This window comes from Gordionus sp. m RMFG-2023, chromosome 4, assembly GCF_954871325.1.
Source record: "Gordionus sp. m RMFG-2023 chromosome 4, tfGorSpeb1-WG-v2, whole genome shotgun sequence".
Taxonomy (NCBI): Eukaryota; Metazoa; Nematomorpha; class Gordioida; order Chordodea; family Parachordodidae; genus Gordionus; species Gordionus sp. m RMFG-2023.
The window spans coordinates 7,988,565-8,009,616 of NC_088778.1; the positions used below are offsets into that span (position 1 = coordinate 7,988,565).

Sequence of the window (21,052 nt, forward strand, 5' to 3'; positions counted from 1 at the left end):
TAACCTTATTTATTAACGATATGTCTAATCTCAAAGGTTATATAGGGTGAAAACCTTAGTATTCGAAATAAATCTATTTTATATTTTATGAATTTTTAATGTAAAAGTCCTTGAATATCGATAAAGTTAATTTATTTGCTATAATAGAAGATAATTTTTTGTTGAAATTAAGCTATTTAAAGCCATAATATCGATGAAATACAGATATAATTATTAATATAGCTATTAAATATTTGAGAATATATATTAGGAAAAATTAATTGAAATATATAAATTGTCAAACAATATTTAAATATATGAGTTATTTTTGCATAATCTATACTTTGGGAAAGTTAAACTTTTTAGCATATATATATATGCAAACACATTTGAAAGAATCTGAGGTAAAAGCATGAACTACCCAATTGTAAGTAAGAAATCTTTAGATTTAACCATAACATCAAAATCATAGAAGTTGGAGAGAGGGAGGGGCAAAAAGGGAATTCGGAAATTTGTTTGTTCTATTAAATGTCATTTTAAGATAATAAAATACTACTATCTCCCTCAAAATTGTATGCTATATATCAAACAATTATTTGAAATAAAAATATATAAAAGTTAATTATTTTTTAAAACAATTATTCAAATTTTTTAGAAAAAACATTTTATTTAAAAAAATGGGAAACTAATATTTGCAACCATAGGCCTGAAATAGGTGATCTAAACGATATTCTATAAAGATCTTGAAGAAAATCAACTTATGTTTCCCCTCCCCATAAAAATAAAAAAGATTGATTTATTCCCTATAAGCTTTTTTAATAATTCGAGCCATAGGCCGTAATATACCCTAGCCTTAAAGTTTAGGCCAAAAAAATTTACTGCAGTTTTTTATTTTCAATACAATATTTAATAAGTTTTAGATAAAAAACAGCAAATATTATCCATAAACCTTTTAAAAATTTAATAAATAACTCTTAAAGGGCCAAGATATCTATATTAAGGTCCCTTTGATTTTAATCCACTAAATAAATACCAAAAGATTATGTGCATGGCAATTTAAATTCACTGCTAATAAGAATTTTGAATCATTTTTTGATCGCGTTTCTTTAAATTGACATTAACCTTTGAGGCATTTATAATTTATAAAAAAATTTCGTAAAAACGAGAATATAAAATATATTAAGTTCAAAAGTTTAATACAAAATTATCTGAAATTTATAGGATAGGCATTCTAGTGATCTGCATCGGGCCTAATTTTTCAAGCCCGGCCCGGCCAGAAATATTGTTTAAAAAAGTTTGCCGGCCCGGCCCGAATTTATTTAAATATAGAAATTAATTTTTATAATTAATCAAAATAAAAAACATATGTTATATGTAGTTTAGTTTCATGGAATAAAATCAAATATTTTTATTTTACATAAAAAATTCAATATAAAATTGATAAATTAAGATATATTTAAAAAAATTTCCAAGGTCCGACTCGACCCAGCCCGAATTTCTTTTAAAAAATATTAGGCCCGGCCCTTGAACCCGATTATTTTAAATAGAATTAGGCCCGGCCCAGGCTTAACTTTGCAGATCTCTAAGGTATTCCATGATGGAACACATTTCCGGTAAAATCAGATTTTTAAATTTAAAAAACTCAAAAAATAAAAAATAACACATTGCCAATATCTAATAGACTAAATTAAAATATATAAGGTTTTAAAAAACTTATTAATTTTTGCTAAATAGTACTATCAATTTTTATGAAAATATTTTCTATATCAAACTATAGCACTGAGGGGCATCGCTAACTAGTGTTTTGGGTGCCAAAAGCACCAACTTATTTAAAGTTAAAAACAATTTGGGAAATGTATTAGCACCCTATTTTATAAAATGAAAGCCTAATTTAAATAAAATAGTACCTGTAAAGACTAGCTCCCTAACACTCGTGATAATAGAATCATTACCCATTATTATGATTCCTTCCGTTGAATTGTGTGTGGATTGGTATTGTGACAAAATATATTGAGAATGTTTAAATAAAAAACACTATATTCCGTAAAAGATACTTAGAGCTACTGAGCAGCGCGAAGAGCTAATAAGCATTTTAAGGTTCTACCGAACAACGCGTAATGTTTAAAAGCAACCAATAAGTTTCTGTTAATGTTTACCGAACTATGCGACTGAGGATAAAGCCTGATTCCATGTGAACTGGATGCGGTTAGTATAGGATGCAACAAAGATTAGGGTTAATGTTAATATAGACATTGGAAAATACTAATCTTTATATATAAGAATATTTTTATTTAATTATTAATTAAACATGCTCATTATTTTGCTCAAATAGCACAATTTTTTTTATAAAATTTTTTTTTTGATTTTTATAAAAATATAGATCTATTTATATGGCAACTGGTTAGGGGATTTAAATACAAAATGATTGGTGGTGCTGGTTTAATCTAACAAATTTGAATGAAATTGCAAAAGAATGAAGTAAATTCTGAGCACAATTTTAAAAATGAAAATGATTGGAATAATATTATTTTGATATAAATATTAATTTGATATATATATGGAAATTTTGGGAGATTGATATCGCTTGAAATGGTATACATATTGGATATTAATTTGGAAAATATGATAAAATTTAAATTATTATGTTGTTGAATAATTATAGAAATTGGGAAATGTTGTATTAAGAATGATTGAAATTTGTTATACTAATTCTATGTTATGAATATTTTGAAATCTTATGTTTTGATAATAATTTAATAATGATTTTGGGATTTATTTGAAATAATTATTGATTTTGTTGAAACAATTATGAAATTGGGGAATAATTTGGTGATTTGTGGAAATTAGTTGACTTTGGGAAAAAATTGATATTATGTTGTAAAAATTAAATTAAAGAAATTGAAATTATTTAAAGATTTATATAGCAATCACGATTAGAATATAGGTATGAGACCAGGAAAATTGTCGAAAAATGCATATGAATTTGTAAATAATATAGAAAAAAAAGTATATATTGATTAAAAATCTAGTTTAATTGGGACATAATTTAAAGAATTACAATGGATCTATGGGCTAGCAGCTAGTGTTTGGCCCAATCTTTGAAACAACCCCTATTAAGATTTTTACTAAAATAATATTATCTAAGCCTCGATATTTTTTAATAGGGGTCCAAACCATTCTGCCTTTTATCAGCAAAACTCCGGGTATAATATTATTTTGTCTAAAATCTAAATAAGACCGTTTTTATAAATCGACCCTAATCGGACCGTTTAATAACACTCTTAGCAGCCATAGTCACGATAGATGACAAATTTAGAAATATGTGGATGAGGGCTATAGGTTAGCAAGTCATTTGAGGATTTTTTATTAGTCATGATGGTAATTATATTGTTTAGCTAATACTTGTATTATACAATTAAATGGAAAATAATTATATAAATATAAACCCGACCGACGCCAGAGAAAAACGGTGGATGGTCCGCCAATGGGCAAAGCCTCCCCTCTCCCGTAGTAAAAAGTTGATAAACACTTAAAATAAATTGGCTTTAGCACCTCCTTCTGTAACTATAAACCAAAATAACCTTATGCAAGCCTAAAGATTTGTTTAAATTAATTGGCCAGTTGAATTAATTCATATGTTCTAACACCAGTTTAAGTCTATAAAAAAATTACTAAATTACATAATTATAAACTATGAGTTAATAAAATAAAAATAATTGCTCATATATATTACGTATTCAAATACTTTTTTATTGTATTTAATATACACTATATTTTCCCAAAATTAATTTAAATCATTCCTCGATAAGTATTTTTGGTACTTTGCTATTTTGTGAAGAACATAGCACGATACTTAAAATTCTAATCTTGCATTACTACATGAATTAATAGATTCTTTCACCTCTACAATCTCTTTACGCGATTTGAAACGTTAAGTCTTATTTAATATACATATCATGTCCATGTTAAATTGGGAATTTGAAATTGTATAAAGTTTTCAAATGGTGCACTATACCAGAATTAGGTTAATATGTTGTTAATATTTTTGATAAATATTTTTATTTAGACATATATCATGAAAGAAATAAAAGAAATTTTTTAAATGTACCTTTAATTACTATACAAGACAGTTATAGCTTTTCCCTTTTAACTATAGTTGAATGTTGCTATAGTTTATCATTTTATCAGTGACGAAGAGTCCATAAAAGCAAGGGAAGAATTGCTTCCCTTGAAATTTTTCTTACAAAATTTTTAAATAAACTTAATATAATCTTTATGCTAAAAAAACTAAACTGACTTCGTTAAAAAAATTAATATAACGTTAAAAAAATTAATATAACGTTAAAAAGATTATTATAATTTTTATAACGTTAAAAAGATTAATATAATTTTTATAACGTTAAAAAGATTACGTTAAAAAGATTATAATTTTTAAAAAAATTAATATAATTTTTACTATATTAAGAATTACTATTATTTTTAAAAAAATTAATATAATTTTTACTATATTAAGAATTACTATTATTTTTACTACGTTAAAAAAGTTACTATTATTTTTACTACGTTAAAAAAAATATACATGAGCAGAGTTGCCATGTCTCCCCCCATCAGCGGGAGACTCCCGCAATTTTTTAGTTTACATGCAGACATCTCTCTCCCGCAATTTTTTATTTTCTTCCGCAATTTTTTTTAAAAGTATTTTAACGTTTTTAATATATAAAAATGATTTTGAGAGACATTAATTGATTATTTTATATATTCAAACTAAATTTGAAATATTTATTCGAAAAACATGTCTAATTTGTAAATTTCTTTCTATCGTTTTATTTTTATCCAATAATAAATCAACATCATTTCATTCATATAAGTCAGTACAGGGGAATATATCAACATCGATTGCAATACAAAAATATTCTCAAAAATAATAAATAATACAGATGCAACTACATTTGCGGTAATCGTATACATCTATCATGTAGTTTAACATTCACAGAGCTATATCATCACAATGTGGGTCAAATTTTTTCTCATGATATTTAACAACTATATAAGTGCAAACCATACTTGTGGCAGAACAAAAATGAGCAAGCTATCACAAGTGTTTTAGTATCTGAATCCTAGAGGTCAATTCTAGATGATTTGAAAGATGGGCATCCATATGCAATTCTCACAGATGCATCTAATAAGGGAAATATTAAAACATTTCCCTCGATCCTTCGCTATTTCAACAAGAATAAAAACATTTCAATAAAACTGTTAAAAATTTTTCCTCGGATAGTGAAAAATCCAACGATATAGCTAGCCACTTAATGGTAAATATAGCTGCTTCAGGGTTATCAATGATTTGCATGTCAGCTTTCTGTGCTGATAATGTCTCTGTAAATTTTGGCAAAAACCAACGTTACTGAATTGAGGCAGCACAAAATTGAATTGATACTAATTGGCTGTATATGCCATATACTACATAATACTTGCAAGAAGACAATGAATGTACTATCTGTGGATGTCGAAATAATTGTGATGAAATGTTTTAACGAATTTAATTCATCAACTAAAAGAGTTAATGAATTAAAAGAGTTGGTGAAGTGGTATGACTTGGAATGGTGTGAGTTGTTGCGATATATACCTATCAGGTGGTTGTCATTAATACCTGCCATCGATAGAATTTTAAAATTTTACAAACCCTTAAAAAAATACTTTTTAAATAAAGATTTTAAAAGCTGTCCTAAAATTTTGAAAAATTTTTTCGATTATGAAATAGCAGAAGCATATTTGGGATTCATTTCACATGCAGGATATCTACTTCATGCAGTTAATATTCAGTTGCAATCAGAATATTCTTTATTAAAAAAGATTCACAAAATCATGCTACAGCTCTGTTCATTTCTACAGTTAAAAATTGATAATAAATTTTATGGCGCTATTGCTAAAGATATTATATTAAATGTTCAAATAATACTCTAATTAATACATTTTTAAATGAAGCAGGTATTTTTATTAAGACAAATTTAGAATATTTACAATCAAAATTTGATTATAATAACTCTATTTACAAATGTATAAATATTATAACCTTGGAACAGAAACCATCAATTGATGGCTTTTATAATTTAAAAAATATATTAAAAATTCCCGGCCAAAGCCCCGCAAATTTTTTTTTTAGCAATTTTTATATTTCTACCGCAATTTTCATATTTCTCCCGCATAATACCAAATTTCTCCCGCAATTTGAAAATTGTGACCTGGCAACCCTGTACATAAGGGAAGCAAATTTAATATTGCTTATTTTTTTTAATAAATAAAGAGAAAATCACGCCATGGTATTGTGTAATTTTACCATTAAAAAATAAGCATTGGGGAAGCAAATAAAAAAATGCTTATCTTTTTAATAAATAAAAGAGAAACAAATTTTTTTATATAATATTTTTTTCCTTACTTTTTTTAAATAAAAAATTTTTCTTTTTTAAAATCCTTAATTAATGTTTAATAATTGTTATTGTATTATTGAAAATTTATTAACATTATCATTTAGTTCAAGAAATTTTGATGCGAAAAAATTGATTATTGAAAAAGGAAGACCAAAACCAATTTTACAAAACTTAAAAAAAGAAATCAAAACTTGCATCCTTAATTTTATCGATAAATATGAATCGTTCACTGGATGTGAATTTTCTAATTCTCTATATTGTTGGTCATGCCTATTATTCCCAGAGGAAAAATATGTTTGGAATGATAAAGGATTTTCGGATATGAATAATTTTTCAAAGGCAGTTAAACGGCAAAGAATCAATCGCTCATTTGCAATCGATGATTCAATTAAAAACATTTGGCCAAAATCATATTGAAAATATGATAGATTCGATGCGCAAAATATTAATCGAACATCATAATTCTAAAGTCAAATCAGATAGGAAAATATTGAAAATATTGATCAACTCTATATGTTTTCTTGGAATTCAGGAGTTCGTATTCCATGGTGTTGATGAATCTTCTAATTCAGTAAATAGAGGAAATTATAATGAATTAATTTATTTGCTCGCGGAAGAAAATTTACTATTGAAACATCATTAAGAAATAATGCAGTTTTTATTGGACTATCAAGCAATATTCAAAATGATTTGATTAATTCTATTTCATATGTCTTACACCAAAAAATATTAAATTCGTCGAATTGTTAGATATTAGTATATTCCAAATAATCAAAATTTTCCAAAATATTTATTAGATAATTTAAACGACACTTATTCTCAATTTTTCGACTTACACAAGCTGGAAACCGAATTAAAGGTTGTGTTTCGGATGTTTAATTTAGAAAGAAAAAGAATGTTAATGAAATACTTGAATTTTTATATGCACCGATTTGATGAAAAGTTTTAAAGAATTTTTTAAATTATGAAAATTCATCTTAACTTTGGCTTCAACAACAGCAAGTGCAGAACAGAGTTTTTCATCTTTAAAAAAATCAAATCTTATTGCAGAAACAGGATGCGCCAAAATCGATTATCAAATATATCTTTGATTTCGATTGAAAAAAAATTATTATAAAATTTAAAATCTAGCGATAACTTTTATAATGCAGTACTTGATCCTTTTACTCAAAAACAAAGACGAATACCACTTATTTATAAATCAATTATGGTTTGAGTTTGACTAAAATTAAAATGTTTTTTTTGATTTCTTCCCTAGTACTAAACTTGACGCTTACTGTTATTTATTATATAATATTTGAATATTTTTCCTATTTTCTTCAGAATCTAAGAATTTTAAGTCATTTTTACACCAGAGGTTCCTGTGCACTCTTATGCTTTCCATATATATTCTGACACTAAAAAATATATTGATGTAAAAGGCTATAATCGTTTGGGATAATAAATTTATAAAAATTAACAGCATCAAAAATTGTACTTACTAATTTTTAATATGAAAAATGAAATTGGACACCATTTTATTTTTACATTAAAATAGCTTATATTATTTTTTTTCTTCAAAATTTATTTTTTATTTATTTATATCTTTAAGATTTTGGACGCAGCCTGATGAAAAACAATATTTAAAATATATATGAAAAAATATAATAATTTTTATGTCGAATAGGCGTTCACCTCTATCGTTTAGCAAGCACTCATTATTTTAAATAATTTCTCATATACGTTCATTCGTTTTAACAATTGTTTTATTTTTAAAAAAATATTTGTATAAGTATGTCAATTGAATATAAAATATTAAACCCACAGTCCATTAAAATGTCTAAATGGAGAGACAAAGCCAGGGTAATGAAATTATTATATTTAACAACCTTTTTGGGACTACTCTATTGCCTTTATTGGGTTATTATCTCACGTAATTGTTATAAAATTGGATGGGAGGTTAAACCATAATATTATACAAATATTAATGTTGGTGTTAGAAAATTTCAAGATGTAATAGTTGGTGGAAAATATGCACGGGAGAAGATTGCAAAGTCACAATTGATGTATATTATGAGATTTTGTGCCCTGATAGTATGAACTTTATATCAAATCAACTTTTTCCATTAGCAATGAAGCTAAGGGAGGAAGATGAGGAAAATCAAGATATAATACATTTTAATATGTGGGCATTTGGGAAAGCAAAAGTTTTATTATATTTAATATTTTTATAAATGTAATTTCAGCTAATTTTTATTAATAACATTATTAGATTTACTTATTTATAAATATTTTATTTGTTTAATACATTTAATCCTTAAAATAAAATAATTTAATACATTTTAATTATGATGAAATTAGGAAAAGGGGATAGGAAATTCTTCTGTCTTTGAATGTCAGCATGGAAAAGATGAATGTATTGGCAATGCTTGGCATGTAAGAACTTAAATATGTTATTCTATATCTTATTTCTATTTTAGGCCTGTGCTTGGAATCACAAGTTTAGAGTCTCATCTCCAGATGCCATGTATTTTGTTGGATGTACAATGTCAAAAAACAATTTCTTTAATAGTATTATTGAAGTATTTTTTTTATTAGTTGGTCATATTATTTATTTTTTAATTTTATTAAAATTATATTACCTTAAAAATGAGCTTAGGCCTTTTCAAAAATAAATAAAATATTAAAAAATGGTAAGTTATAATGCTAAACAGTTATTTGATAATTGTTTTTAAAAATGTCAGGGCTGTGAATAAAAAGAGTTCCTATTTAGTAAAATAAATTTCAGAGGTTTGGTTCTAGGATTTGATTATAAGAAATGTGAGGACTTATTAGCTCAATCCCAACGAAGATTGGATTTTACATTGTAAATATATAACATACAAAATACAATTATTCCTAAGAAACTTCTTGTGTAAAGGCTCAAAAAATTCAAATTTCTATTTTGGGTAATTTAAGTGATTCTTTACATATAATTTTTTTATAATTCACATTAATTTAAAATTGTGTATTAAGAATAGTTATTAGTCCTAATAAATGCTTGATATTTCTAAAAAACAATAATATTTCTTAAAAAATTTTATTATCCCCCCCCCCCCAGACCAAATTTTTGCATACACGCCTGGTTTAAAGTGATGAAAGATGCTTTAATAGTAGAATTATCAGAGATATTTCATATATGTACCACGGCTGATAGTTGGACACAAAAATGTATATAAGATTAAATAATCCCTTGCCCTCAAGTGCTAGTGTCGAGAGATTATTTAGTAAGGCAAAACTGATACTTTCTGATCGTCGCTCTAGACTTGGGGATGATAATATTGAAATGATTTTTTTATTAAAATTCAACAAATTGCCATAAATATTTAAAATTTATTACATAAATTTTTTTATAATCAAAATTAACTATATTTTAATATTTATAAATGTTGATTTTTATATATTATTTACTATATAATTACATTATATGCAAAATAAAAAAAAATTGTTTCTAAATTTTTTTTATAAAAAGTAGCTAAAGCTACATTTTAAAAATAGTAGCTAATAGCGAGCTACTTTTTTTGACAAATAGTGATAGCGGTAACACGCTACTTTTAAAAGTAGCGATTAACAATTTGATTGTGACTAATGTGAAAATATTTTCGCTTTTAATTTTCATTATAATGGGAAAAAACTTCTTTTTTAGCATTGTTTATGAAATTTATGGGATGCGATCTTCCAAAGGCCGATATTGTCTGATTGAGGGCATTTCTACTAGATCTATATATAGGAGAAATAAACTGTTCTATTTCAGCTAAATTAATGTGTATGCAGTTTCCAGACATCTGAAAATAATATTTTTCTATAACTTTAATGGCCCTTCAATTTTAGGTTCTGAAAACTATACTTTATATTCTATATCAAAATGGTTGATATACACCAAACTGTTTTATCAGCATAAGTATATCTTCAATTTCAAGGTTAGTGACAAAATATATGAGCATGCCATACCATAATTTGTTTGGAGCAAACTAATTGTGTGTTATCGTCTTCACTTCCTGTTATTGCACCTGATCGATCTCCTTTCGGGATTACGATATAACTTAAATAAATAAAATACTATTAGTAAGCATAAATAATTAATTGTTTAGAGAAAAGTATTCTTTATATTGTAAACCCCCACCCTTCCCAAATCTTTAAAACGCTCTCTTACATTTTAAATTCTAATATCTGAAAAAATGGAATGTATTGTGAAACAATTAAGATACATCTTGGCCTATCTTGGTAAAGATATTGATAAAAATTATAAATTTTTATATAAGTTAATTATAAACAATATAATACTAAATAATATAAGTACCTTTCACTGTTGATTTTAATATATATGATGATGGAATATGAGTTAGAAAATTCGCGCGTAAAAAATGACAAATTTGACAATATTCAATTATATATTATATGGCAATAAGCAGCCAATGATAAAATACAAGGCAGTAAATATATTATTTAAAAATTATGAATTTAAAAGACATCTAAAAATCCACTATAGAATAAACATTATTTAGTAGTCATGAGGCCTGTAAAGGTTAATTATGTTTAATTCTTTAACTTATTCTATATATTTTTTAAATACAAATTATTTGTAAATTATTTCAATATTACAATAAAACGAGTATTCAAATAAATAAATCGTATCGTCCATACACTAAGAATATCATGTAAATTATCCGATTTGTTGAAACAGATTAAATACCAATAATGCGCCATTCATATTCATTATTTGATAGACCTAATTTAATAGACATATGCCAAAGAAAATCCGTTAAGCATTAAGCAGAAGCGAGTTAATTCATTTTTTGCTTACAATAAAGTTAAACTTAACCCATCTATTGTAAGATATCTAATTTATTACCTTATCATTTACATTAATTTATAAAATCATGTTACTTGCCCTTCAAACCAATTTATCTTAGCAACTTTAAAAAAAATAATCTTACAAGTGTTCTTCTCATGCCAATATGGATTACACTGAACTTAAAGAATGTGCTGAGGGCACCGAGGGGCATTCGTTTATGCATTTAAATGGAATCCAAACCAATTCCCTCATTCCTAAACTTTATTACGTTCCCTGGATCATTGTTAATGGGGTAATAATTATATTATTATTCTTATTTATACTAATGATATACTTTTGCAACAAGCCTTTTTTGTCATTCATTCATCAAATATAAACATTATAAAACGAATATATTGGAATTTAATTCTTAGCTGCTACATATTGTTAAAAAAGCCCAATTTTGGTCGATTAAAAACGGTCCTATTAATAGAGCAGTTTTTAAAAATCAACCCGATTCGGGCTTTTTAATATTTAATAACACTTTTTCGTATCATAAATATTATTTATTAAAAGGTGTAGTATATTGTTTATTTGCAATCATTATTCATTGCATAATTTTTATTTATGTGTCCTAAAAAATAGGAATACAGCGATGCAACGAGGCAGAAGGCTGAAACCAATTTACTGGCATTAGTTTGCAACTTATTGGTAATAGCAATTTCATCCTTTATTTTATTTAGTTACAAATTTATATTTTTCTTACAACTAAATTATATATTTATTTTCAACAATACATAATAGGAAGAAAAAAATCTTAAAATGTGCCAGCAATTTTTGATATAACAAGAGCATAATGAAAACATCTACTTATTATTAATACTTATTTTTGAATATTCATTTTATTAAATATGCTTAAAAAATGATTTCAATATTTTTTATATGAAAGAGTATTAATTTTTTCACTTATTTTATATTTATAGTATAATATATTATTATATAGGTAACATTAAATTTATATAATTTATACTAGAATATCAAAACAATTATTTAAATTAGATTTTTGTATGATTAATTTAATATAATGATGTATAATTTTTTTTTGCAAACTATGTGTGTATATTTACAATTTAATTATTTTATTTTACAAATAAAAATGTGATATTATTCGACCAATATTAATCTATAAATTTAACGCTAAATTTCAATTATTAATCTATTTTAAATAAATTATAACCCACCAATTGAAGTGTTATATCAAGCATGTACCACTTGACAATCTGAAATAGCTGGTCAGTGGCTTACTCTATTTTAAAGGCCCCTTTAATTTTATAGGGATGATGGTATCTAATCAGATAGCAGAGAGAAGGTAGAATAGATAAAAAATAGTTAGCTATTCATTTTTTAAATAAATTAATTGGATCTTTAAAAAAAGGGTTCAGGCTGGGTTGGGCCTAATATTTTTTTAAATAAATCGAGCTGGGCTTAAATTTTATGAAATATCTAATTGATGTATTTTAATTTTTTTTTGACGCCCATCTTTTTTATTTGTTTGTAGAATATTTTTTTTACAATAAAAAAAAAATCATTTAAATATTTACTAAATATAATTATCATTAATAAATAACATTACTTTTTAATCGAGTATTGAAATTGATATGCTTGTTTATATATGTGTCGTAATTTTAAAGGTATAAAAACTATCCGGGATCACCACGGGTTTTAAAGGGATCCCTTTAAGAATTCAATTTTTTAAAGGATAAAGAACTATACGATATTATCTCGTTTAAACAATGATATAGAAGAATCTTAATTTAAAACGTGTTTTACGCGCGTTTTGCTTTGTTTTTTTATTAATTGTTAGATATTTTTTTTGGCCTTATGAAATAAGATATGTCTAATATAAGGTATCAATCAATAGCTAATCAAAAGATCTATTCAACTGGAGGCCAATCTCTCCCCCTTAAAGGTCTAGGGGGTCAGGAATATTTTTATTAAAATAAAATATAGATATGGGTATCAAATAATAGCTAATTTTAAAAATATCCTTTGACTGTAAATGTTCATTCTTGGTCTTGATGGGTATGACTTGTTCTGGGGAGTGGATGGAGGGGTGGGGGTATAAAAAATAATTTTTTTGATATGGGTATCAAATAAAAGGTAATTAAAATATTTTTTTATTGTAATAATAATAATTCTCATAGAGGGCGGGTCTAGGTCTTGGTGGGTCAGGAATATTTTGGTCAACACAAAATATCGATATGGGTATCAAATAAAAGCTAATTATATCTTTAGATTGAAAGTATTTATTTTTCGTCTTGATGGGTATGGCTTGGTCTGAAGGGGGTGACAAAAATATTTTTATTGTAATAATAATCCCTCAAACCGCGCTGGTTTAAGTCTTGTGGGGTCAGGAATATTTTTATCAACACTAAATATCGATAAAGGTATCAAATATAAGCTAATTTAAATATCTTATGATTGAAAGTATTCATTTTCTGTCTTGATGGGTATGACTTGGTCTAGAGGGTATATGGAGAGGGGGGAGTCAAAAAATAACTTTTTTGAAAAAGTAGCATTCTTAAAGTTATCGATACTAAAAATAGCTATGGAATAATGCGCTTAATTAAGAACACTGCAAATTATATATTTTAAGTTCAGGATTGAAACCGAAAAAAGATTTAAAAAATTGTTTTATCTTCATTCTATTTTATTTCTGTAAATTCTATCCAACTAGACATTTTGTTAATATGTATGAGGGCCTGGCTACTAAAGAAAGGCTAAGTCTTTCTTAACGAGGTTTGTTTTTTGACAAAATTTATAAATATCCTAAATCTTAATTTATACTAAAGGGGATTAGGTATAAACGCATAAAAGAATTGTTTTAATCAAATTAATTTTATATTATGTAGGCAAACTTCAATCATTAATACATTAAATTCCTATCTATTTATAATTTTATGTGAAAGTTTATTTTAAAAATATGCAGAGTAAATATTTAGAATATATTTATTGATTAATAACGGACTTCCGAAGTATTTGATAACATTGTTCCATTTATATATTATAAAAATTTTATACAAATTCTGTTCACCTAGACCCGACCATTTACTACTAGTTATTATTATAGTCTTTAGAGATTTCCATTAGCTTATATTTGATACTCATATCAAATTATTATTTTTAACCCCTCCCTCCTCCGGACCTAATCCATCTCATTAATAGACCAAGAGTGAATACTGTTGAAAGTGAGGCTTTTGAGACCTAAAAATAAAAATAGAAATTATAAAAGTAAAAATAAAAATAATAAAAAAAGATTAATAAAAATAAAAATAAAATATAAAAAAGTTAATAATTATAAAAGATCATTTCAAATGGTAAAAATTGGAGTTTTTATACTTTTCAATCTTCTTTATAAATAATATTCATAACTTAAATTATTTTCAGTTTTCACTATTCAAATATAATATTTTTATCACGCGTTATAATAATAAATCCAAAAGAACTCTTTATGCAAATTAAATATAAAGTACAAATTTAACGAATATTACAACAAATACTATTATTTTATTTAGTAGAAAAATATTTTAATTAGCTTCTATTTTATAGTCATATCAATATTTTGTGATGATAAAAAATTTCCTGGCCTCCAAGACCTAGAGCCCATTTAGAGTTTATTTATTATTACAATAAAAAATATTTTAATTACCTATTATGTGATGCCCATATTAAAAATAATATTTCTTTACCCTCCAAAAGATATTTAAAATACCTTTTATATGATTCCTGTATCAATATTTTGTGTTTATAGAAATATTCCTGACCACATAAGACCTCTCGCCTACTTAGAGTATAATTATTACAATCAAGAGATATTTAAACTAGCTTTTATTTGATATCCACATCTATATTTTGTGTTGATAAAAATATTCCTGACCCCCCCCCCCCCAAGACCTAAACCCGCCAGGTATGAGGGATTATTATTATTAAAATAAAAAAAATATTTAAATTACCTTTTACTTGATTCCCATATCAAAAATAAAAAATTTTTTGCCCCACCCCTCCATCCACCCTCCAGACCAAATCATACCCATCAAGACAAAAAATAAATACTTTCAATCTAAAGATATTTAAATGAGCTTTTATTTGATAATACCCATATCGATATTTTGTGTTAACCAAAATATTCCTGACCCACCAAGACCTAGACCCGCCCTCTATGAGTATTAATTACCTTTTATTTGATACCCATATCAAAAAAATTATTTTTTATACCCCCAACCCCTCCATAACCCCCTACCCCCAGAACAAGCCATACCCATCAAGACCAAGAATGAACATTTACAGTCAAAAGATATTAAAATTAGCTAATATTTGATACCCATATCTATATTTTATTTTAATAAAAATATTCTTTACCCCCCAGACCTTTAAGGGGGAGAGATTGACCACCAGTTGAATAGATCTTTTGATTAGCTATTGATTGATACCTTATATTAGACATATCTTATTTCATAAGGCTAAAAAAACAACATTGAAAATGAATAAATGACAATAAAATTAAAAGGAAATAAAACGAAAAGTAACGCACGTAAAAAGCTTTTTAAAATAAGATTACTCTTTATCACGATTAAAACGTGATAATACGGTATTATCATTCCTTAACTTAAAACCCTAATTTTTTAGTTATCCCTTTAAAACTCATGATGATCTCTAGTTCTGATCCCTTAGAAATTACGACATATATTTATAATTAATTTATAATTATATTGGATAATGAAGAATAAAATTTTGAAATATTTATTCATTATGAATTTTAAAAAGTAATATTATAATTCAGCTATAAAGTAAATATTTGTCCATTATTTAAGAATACATTTAAAATTTTTAATGTATATAACAGGAAGTTTTTTTAAAAATTATGTATTCATTTAAATATAAATTAGTATTTTGATGCCATTATTAATGTAAAATTAAAGAATTGTGAAAATTAATTATTTTTACATCAAAAAATTATTTTCACTAAAAGCCACATGATCGCAAATTTGATATTTTAGATTATTTTATTTATTTTTACATAAAATACCTCTGATATAAATGATCATTAAAGGGTTTAATTAAAATGCCAAAATAAGGGAATTAAAAAAAGAATGTCTTAAAAAGTAAATATTATAAAAATTAAATAAGATAAGGCATACACATAATGAATGAAAAGGTAATTAATAAGAGGATGATTTTATTTTTTAATGCTAATCGTATCTCTGGATTTGATATATATTAAAAAGTTATAATTATGAATTCTTATATATAATTTTATAAAATTTTTATATATAAAATCGCTTCGGGAGTCGACTAAGGAACCAACTAATGCAACTCATTCGGTCGACTCAAGTTTTTTTCGACTAAAACTAGGCTAGAGTCGTAACTAAGTTGACTCAGCTTAGCCGTTTAACAACACTACCTGGAATACAATTTTTTAAGTTTCTTCATTGCCTTTGAATGGTTTGAGTATGTATTGAGGGGTCAAATCTTGATGTAAAATTTTCTGAATGATTGATCATGTAATGAACATAATTACATTTATTCAATTAAGTATAGCTATATAATATAAAATATAGTGCAATTAAGTTTTATTATTTCCAGCTATCTGTCATGATTGTAGATTCTTCATAGACATGTTTTTAAATTATTTTTAATGTATATCTATCCCGAGTGACAACTGCCGCAAAGAAACAATTTTTTGTTCTTCTGCAGATTCTCATAACAATCCATATAGCCCTACTGTAGGACTCTACTACTATTATATTTTTTCCTAAATAGATATCTCATATATTTCTATAATTTCCCTTGTTCCACCAAGTTCATATACCATGTTGTCTTCAAAAACATTTATAGCTTTTCTATAAATATGGAACCCATTTTTAGTTGAAAGATGATTTAATAGGTTTAATATACCATTTATATTGTAGAATGAGATAAGATCAGGCTAGATATGCATTCTAATTCTACTCTTGTTTTTCTATTGTATCATTAAATTAATTGATGAATTTCTATTTTAACGTTCTCAAATTTCCTAAATATATTATATCTACTGCGCAGGGAAACTCTATTAAACATAGCCTTACCAAAAACTGGGAATAAGGCCAATTTTGGGATTATATAGCTGAAGATGTTTTTATGAGCATTGCTTAGGCAGAATTTTTGATCAAATTTTGTTTAAAATTTGTTTTTTCAAAAATATTTTAAAAAATGATTCTTTTGTGAATTTTATGATAAAAAAAATTTATTCATGATAATATCACAATTTTTTTTTTAAAAATCAACTTAATGAGTAAATCATTTCCATTCTAGTCTAAAACATTTCTAGAAAGATATATTAAAGGCCATTTGAAATGTATTATTTGCACTTGCAATGTAGCGGTTGAAACGCTCCATTTGTGTTTACAATAATACTGTTTTGTCAAAATCTTTAAGCAAGTTGTTTAAAATGATTATTTATTCCTCCGTGGAGTAAAAGTTAAATGTTTTGTAAATCTGGTATATCCAAAACTTTTTATCCGAACAAAAATAGATTTATAATTTTAAAAAAGGCTATTAGCGCCACCTTGTATTAAATTTTTTATGATAAATAAAATATAATAATTTATTTTTATATAGGGGTTAACAAACTAAAAGATGTTTATCAAATTTGTATAAAATATTGTTAAATATAAAATAAAACTTTTTAAGTCAACAGCTACTTCAGAGATTTTTTACTATTTTTTCAGAGATTTTCTTAGATACTTTTGCTATTGGAACATGGTCAAACTGGATAAATGAAGATTCTGGAATGTTATGTTTTATAATTCTAAAAACACGTAAAAGATGATAGAAATTTAAAAATATGTCGTTAAAGATATAAAAAATTTTTGTAATAATAATTTTCAATATCAGACTTATATTAATAATAATAATTATTATTATCGTGACACAGACAATTATTATAACAGAAATCAATAAAATAAATTTAGTAACAAAAATTGCCATGAAAGAAATTTAGATAATAAATATTATAAAGAGACATATAACAATAACAACTTTAGAGATTATAATTATCGATCATATAATGATCAAAATATTCGTAATAAAAATTATGATCTTAATAAAAATAAAACTTATAATAAAATTAGGGAAGTAAAAGATGAAGAACCAATTGATTTAGAAAATAACCAGGATTATTAATTTTGGAGAGTGATTCAGAGGATAATCAGACATGGAGACATAATATAATAAGAAATAGAAAATTTTTTAATGTAATAAATATAAATAAAATTGATATATATATATCGTGTGAAAATAATAGATAATATGAGAATCACTACTAATAATTTTGAGATAATCTTAACAGAATTTATTTAGGAAGAAATTGAGGATGCTAATTTTCAAAATGAAATAGATTCTTATAAATTAAAAGAGATATATCATATGATTTAAAGAAATACTTGTTAAAGAAGTTAATGACGTAAATATTAAAGAAAATAATAAAATTAAAGAAATTCTTATAATTAATGATAAAAGTGATAAAAAATTTAAAAAAACTTTGAAGATAAGGAAACTTAAAACAAATATTATAAAGAGAGGCAAGGTAAAAGTTAAATATCTTGATGTTAGAAAAGTTTTTAAGGATGTGATATGGAGATCATAAATGGAAGGCTAAAGAAAATTTTATTTATAAAGAACAATTTGAAGATAAATTATAATATTAAAATAATGTTTATATTGAAAATAAGGGAGTGAAGTTCAAAGTTTAAAAATAAAAATAATTGAACTTTAACAAAATAAAAAATTATTATATAAAACGTGACAATTCAAAATATTCTGATTCAATATTCCAATATATGATTATTATTCTTTTTCTATGAATTATTCCGATATAATATTTATTCCATTATCATTAAATTATTCCAAAATTATTTTATTCGATATAAATTGATAATAATAATAATTACAAACAATGATAACTAAATAACGAGATGAATAAGCTAATGTGGTGATGATGATCAAGTGAATGATTAGACGATCAGGATAACAAGCTAGCGATTCGAACAAACCAACGAAAATATATGATTTAGGGAACAACAACAATGGCGAAAATATTAAAAAACGATTGGGGCAAGACTTAATTAACTTGGTTGAAAAATGTTTTTAGAGAGGGAAGAAGTGGAGACAGTGGCTCCTACAACGGTAGGGGGGAGGGGGGTTTGAAGCAACTGCCTCTAAAAAAATTTTTTTTTTAAAATTTTTAAATTTTTATTTTAAAATTTTTATTTAAATATTTTTTAAAAAAATTGTTTTTAGATTTAATTTTTTTTACTGTTTTGCCACATCTATCCATAATTGATTTCTGGTTTATGTATGTAATAATAAAATCCCCCCCCCCCCCAACTTATTATTTAATTTAATTAGTATTGACGGAAATTTTGGCTGATGTAGTAAATTAGGTTGTAATCCGAGATTTCTTTTCATAAATTATTTTACCAATTTCAAAATATGCCCAAAAATATTAACCAAAAAATATAAAATGTGTTAGAAGAAAAAAAGATATCTGACTCTTTTAATGATCATGAAATTTAATAGTGATATTATTGTGCACGAATCTTCACAGGCACATAAGATGGCCGATTATGGAAGGATCACACAATAAAAATTCCACATTACAATTTATAATACCCGAGAAAAAATGTGTGGATAACCGTTCTATCATAAATAATAATAAGATGTCTAGGTTATTTAATATCTCATAACCAAGCCTTCTGGGGGAACACGAACAGGCAACAATAAGCAATATGATGGGCCTTATTAAACTCATTACAGATTCTGAACCTGTATTGGGAGAAAACAAAATAAGGGATTAAAAACGAAATTATATTCAAATCTATTATCATATAATAACATAAATATTCTCATTGAAATATAGTCAAAAAAAATTCAATATGTCATTGAATTTAATAGATGCTTTTCAATCATAGTTGATGGCACATATGTGATGTTTTGAAATCAGAAGCAATAGCTTTGATAGTAATATATGAAAATAGTGAGATGCCTAAGCCCATTGAAAGACTGACTGATAGACATACATTGTATGGGAAATACAATTGGTCTCGATATTAAAAAGAATATAAAATCCAAACTTGTCCACGAATTTACCTCTTGAATTCCTAGTTGGGCAAAGCTATGATGGCGTCTCAAACATGAGTGGAAGAATCAATTGAGTTCAGGCTTTGATTAGAGGGAAGGCGCCAAAGGCAGCTTTTATTGGTCATCGATTAAATTTAATCATTGTTCAATTATGTTAATCAATAAATGAATTACGAAATGTTTTAGGAATATTAAACGAGATTATATATATTTTAATGGTTAAAAGATATATGGACAAAATAGCAACGATTTTTACGCATCAAGAATACCACTCGGTAATATTATCTTATTTGTTTAGATAAATTCTGGCTATCATCTTATAAAGCTATTGTAAATTTTTCCTACTTTATGATGCCTTGAGGGCAGCTTTAACAAATTTAAAGGATTCTGAAGATACTGCCACTTCCACTATGGCTAGTGCTATAGTCTTTAGAATAGAAAAATTTTATTTTATTTTATAGCTTTGTGTTTTGGATAAAATATTGTTGATAACAAGTTTTGCTTGTACAAAATTTCAAACCATTTCAAAGGATATAGGGTTTTCAATAAATCAAATTTAATTGGCAAAAGATTGTCTATTAATTTGAGAAGTATAATTTAAATTGTTTTTAATTATTTTTTAATCCTAATAGATAATAACATTGAATTTTTGGATGTTTTTTCAAAAGTACAAGAT

The 21,052-nt window shown here is 25.3% G+C and overlaps 1 protein-coding gene across 2 annotated transcripts; it reads left to right on the top strand.

Moving 5' to 3' along the window:
- Positions 1 to 8,135: 8,135 nt before the first annotated feature.
- On the top strand, positions 8,136 to 12,309 carry LOC135928366 (gamma-interferon-inducible lysosomal thiol reductase-like). 2 transcript variants are annotated; one of them, XM_065464821.1, is made up of 7 exons: positions 8,136 to 8,345; positions 8,387 to 8,593; positions 8,748 to 8,822; positions 8,867 to 8,968; positions 11,366 to 11,512; positions 11,845 to 11,910; positions 12,004 to 12,309. In XM_065464821.1, exons 1-7 carry the CDS (start codon positions 8,181 to 8,183, stop codon positions 12,043 to 12,045), a joined length of 804 nt encoding a protein of 267 aa, XP_065320893.1. In that variant the 5' UTR covers positions 8,136 to 8,180; the 3' UTR covers positions 12,046 to 12,309. The 2 variants fall into 2 exon arrangements, with proteins under 2 accessions (XP_065320893.1, XP_065320894.1); XM_065464822.1 differs by lacking the exon at positions 8,387 to 8,593 and having other exon boundaries at positions 8,140 to 8,249; positions 12,004 to 12,307.
- The last annotated feature ends 8,743 nt before the right edge of the window (positions 12,310 to 21,052 follow it).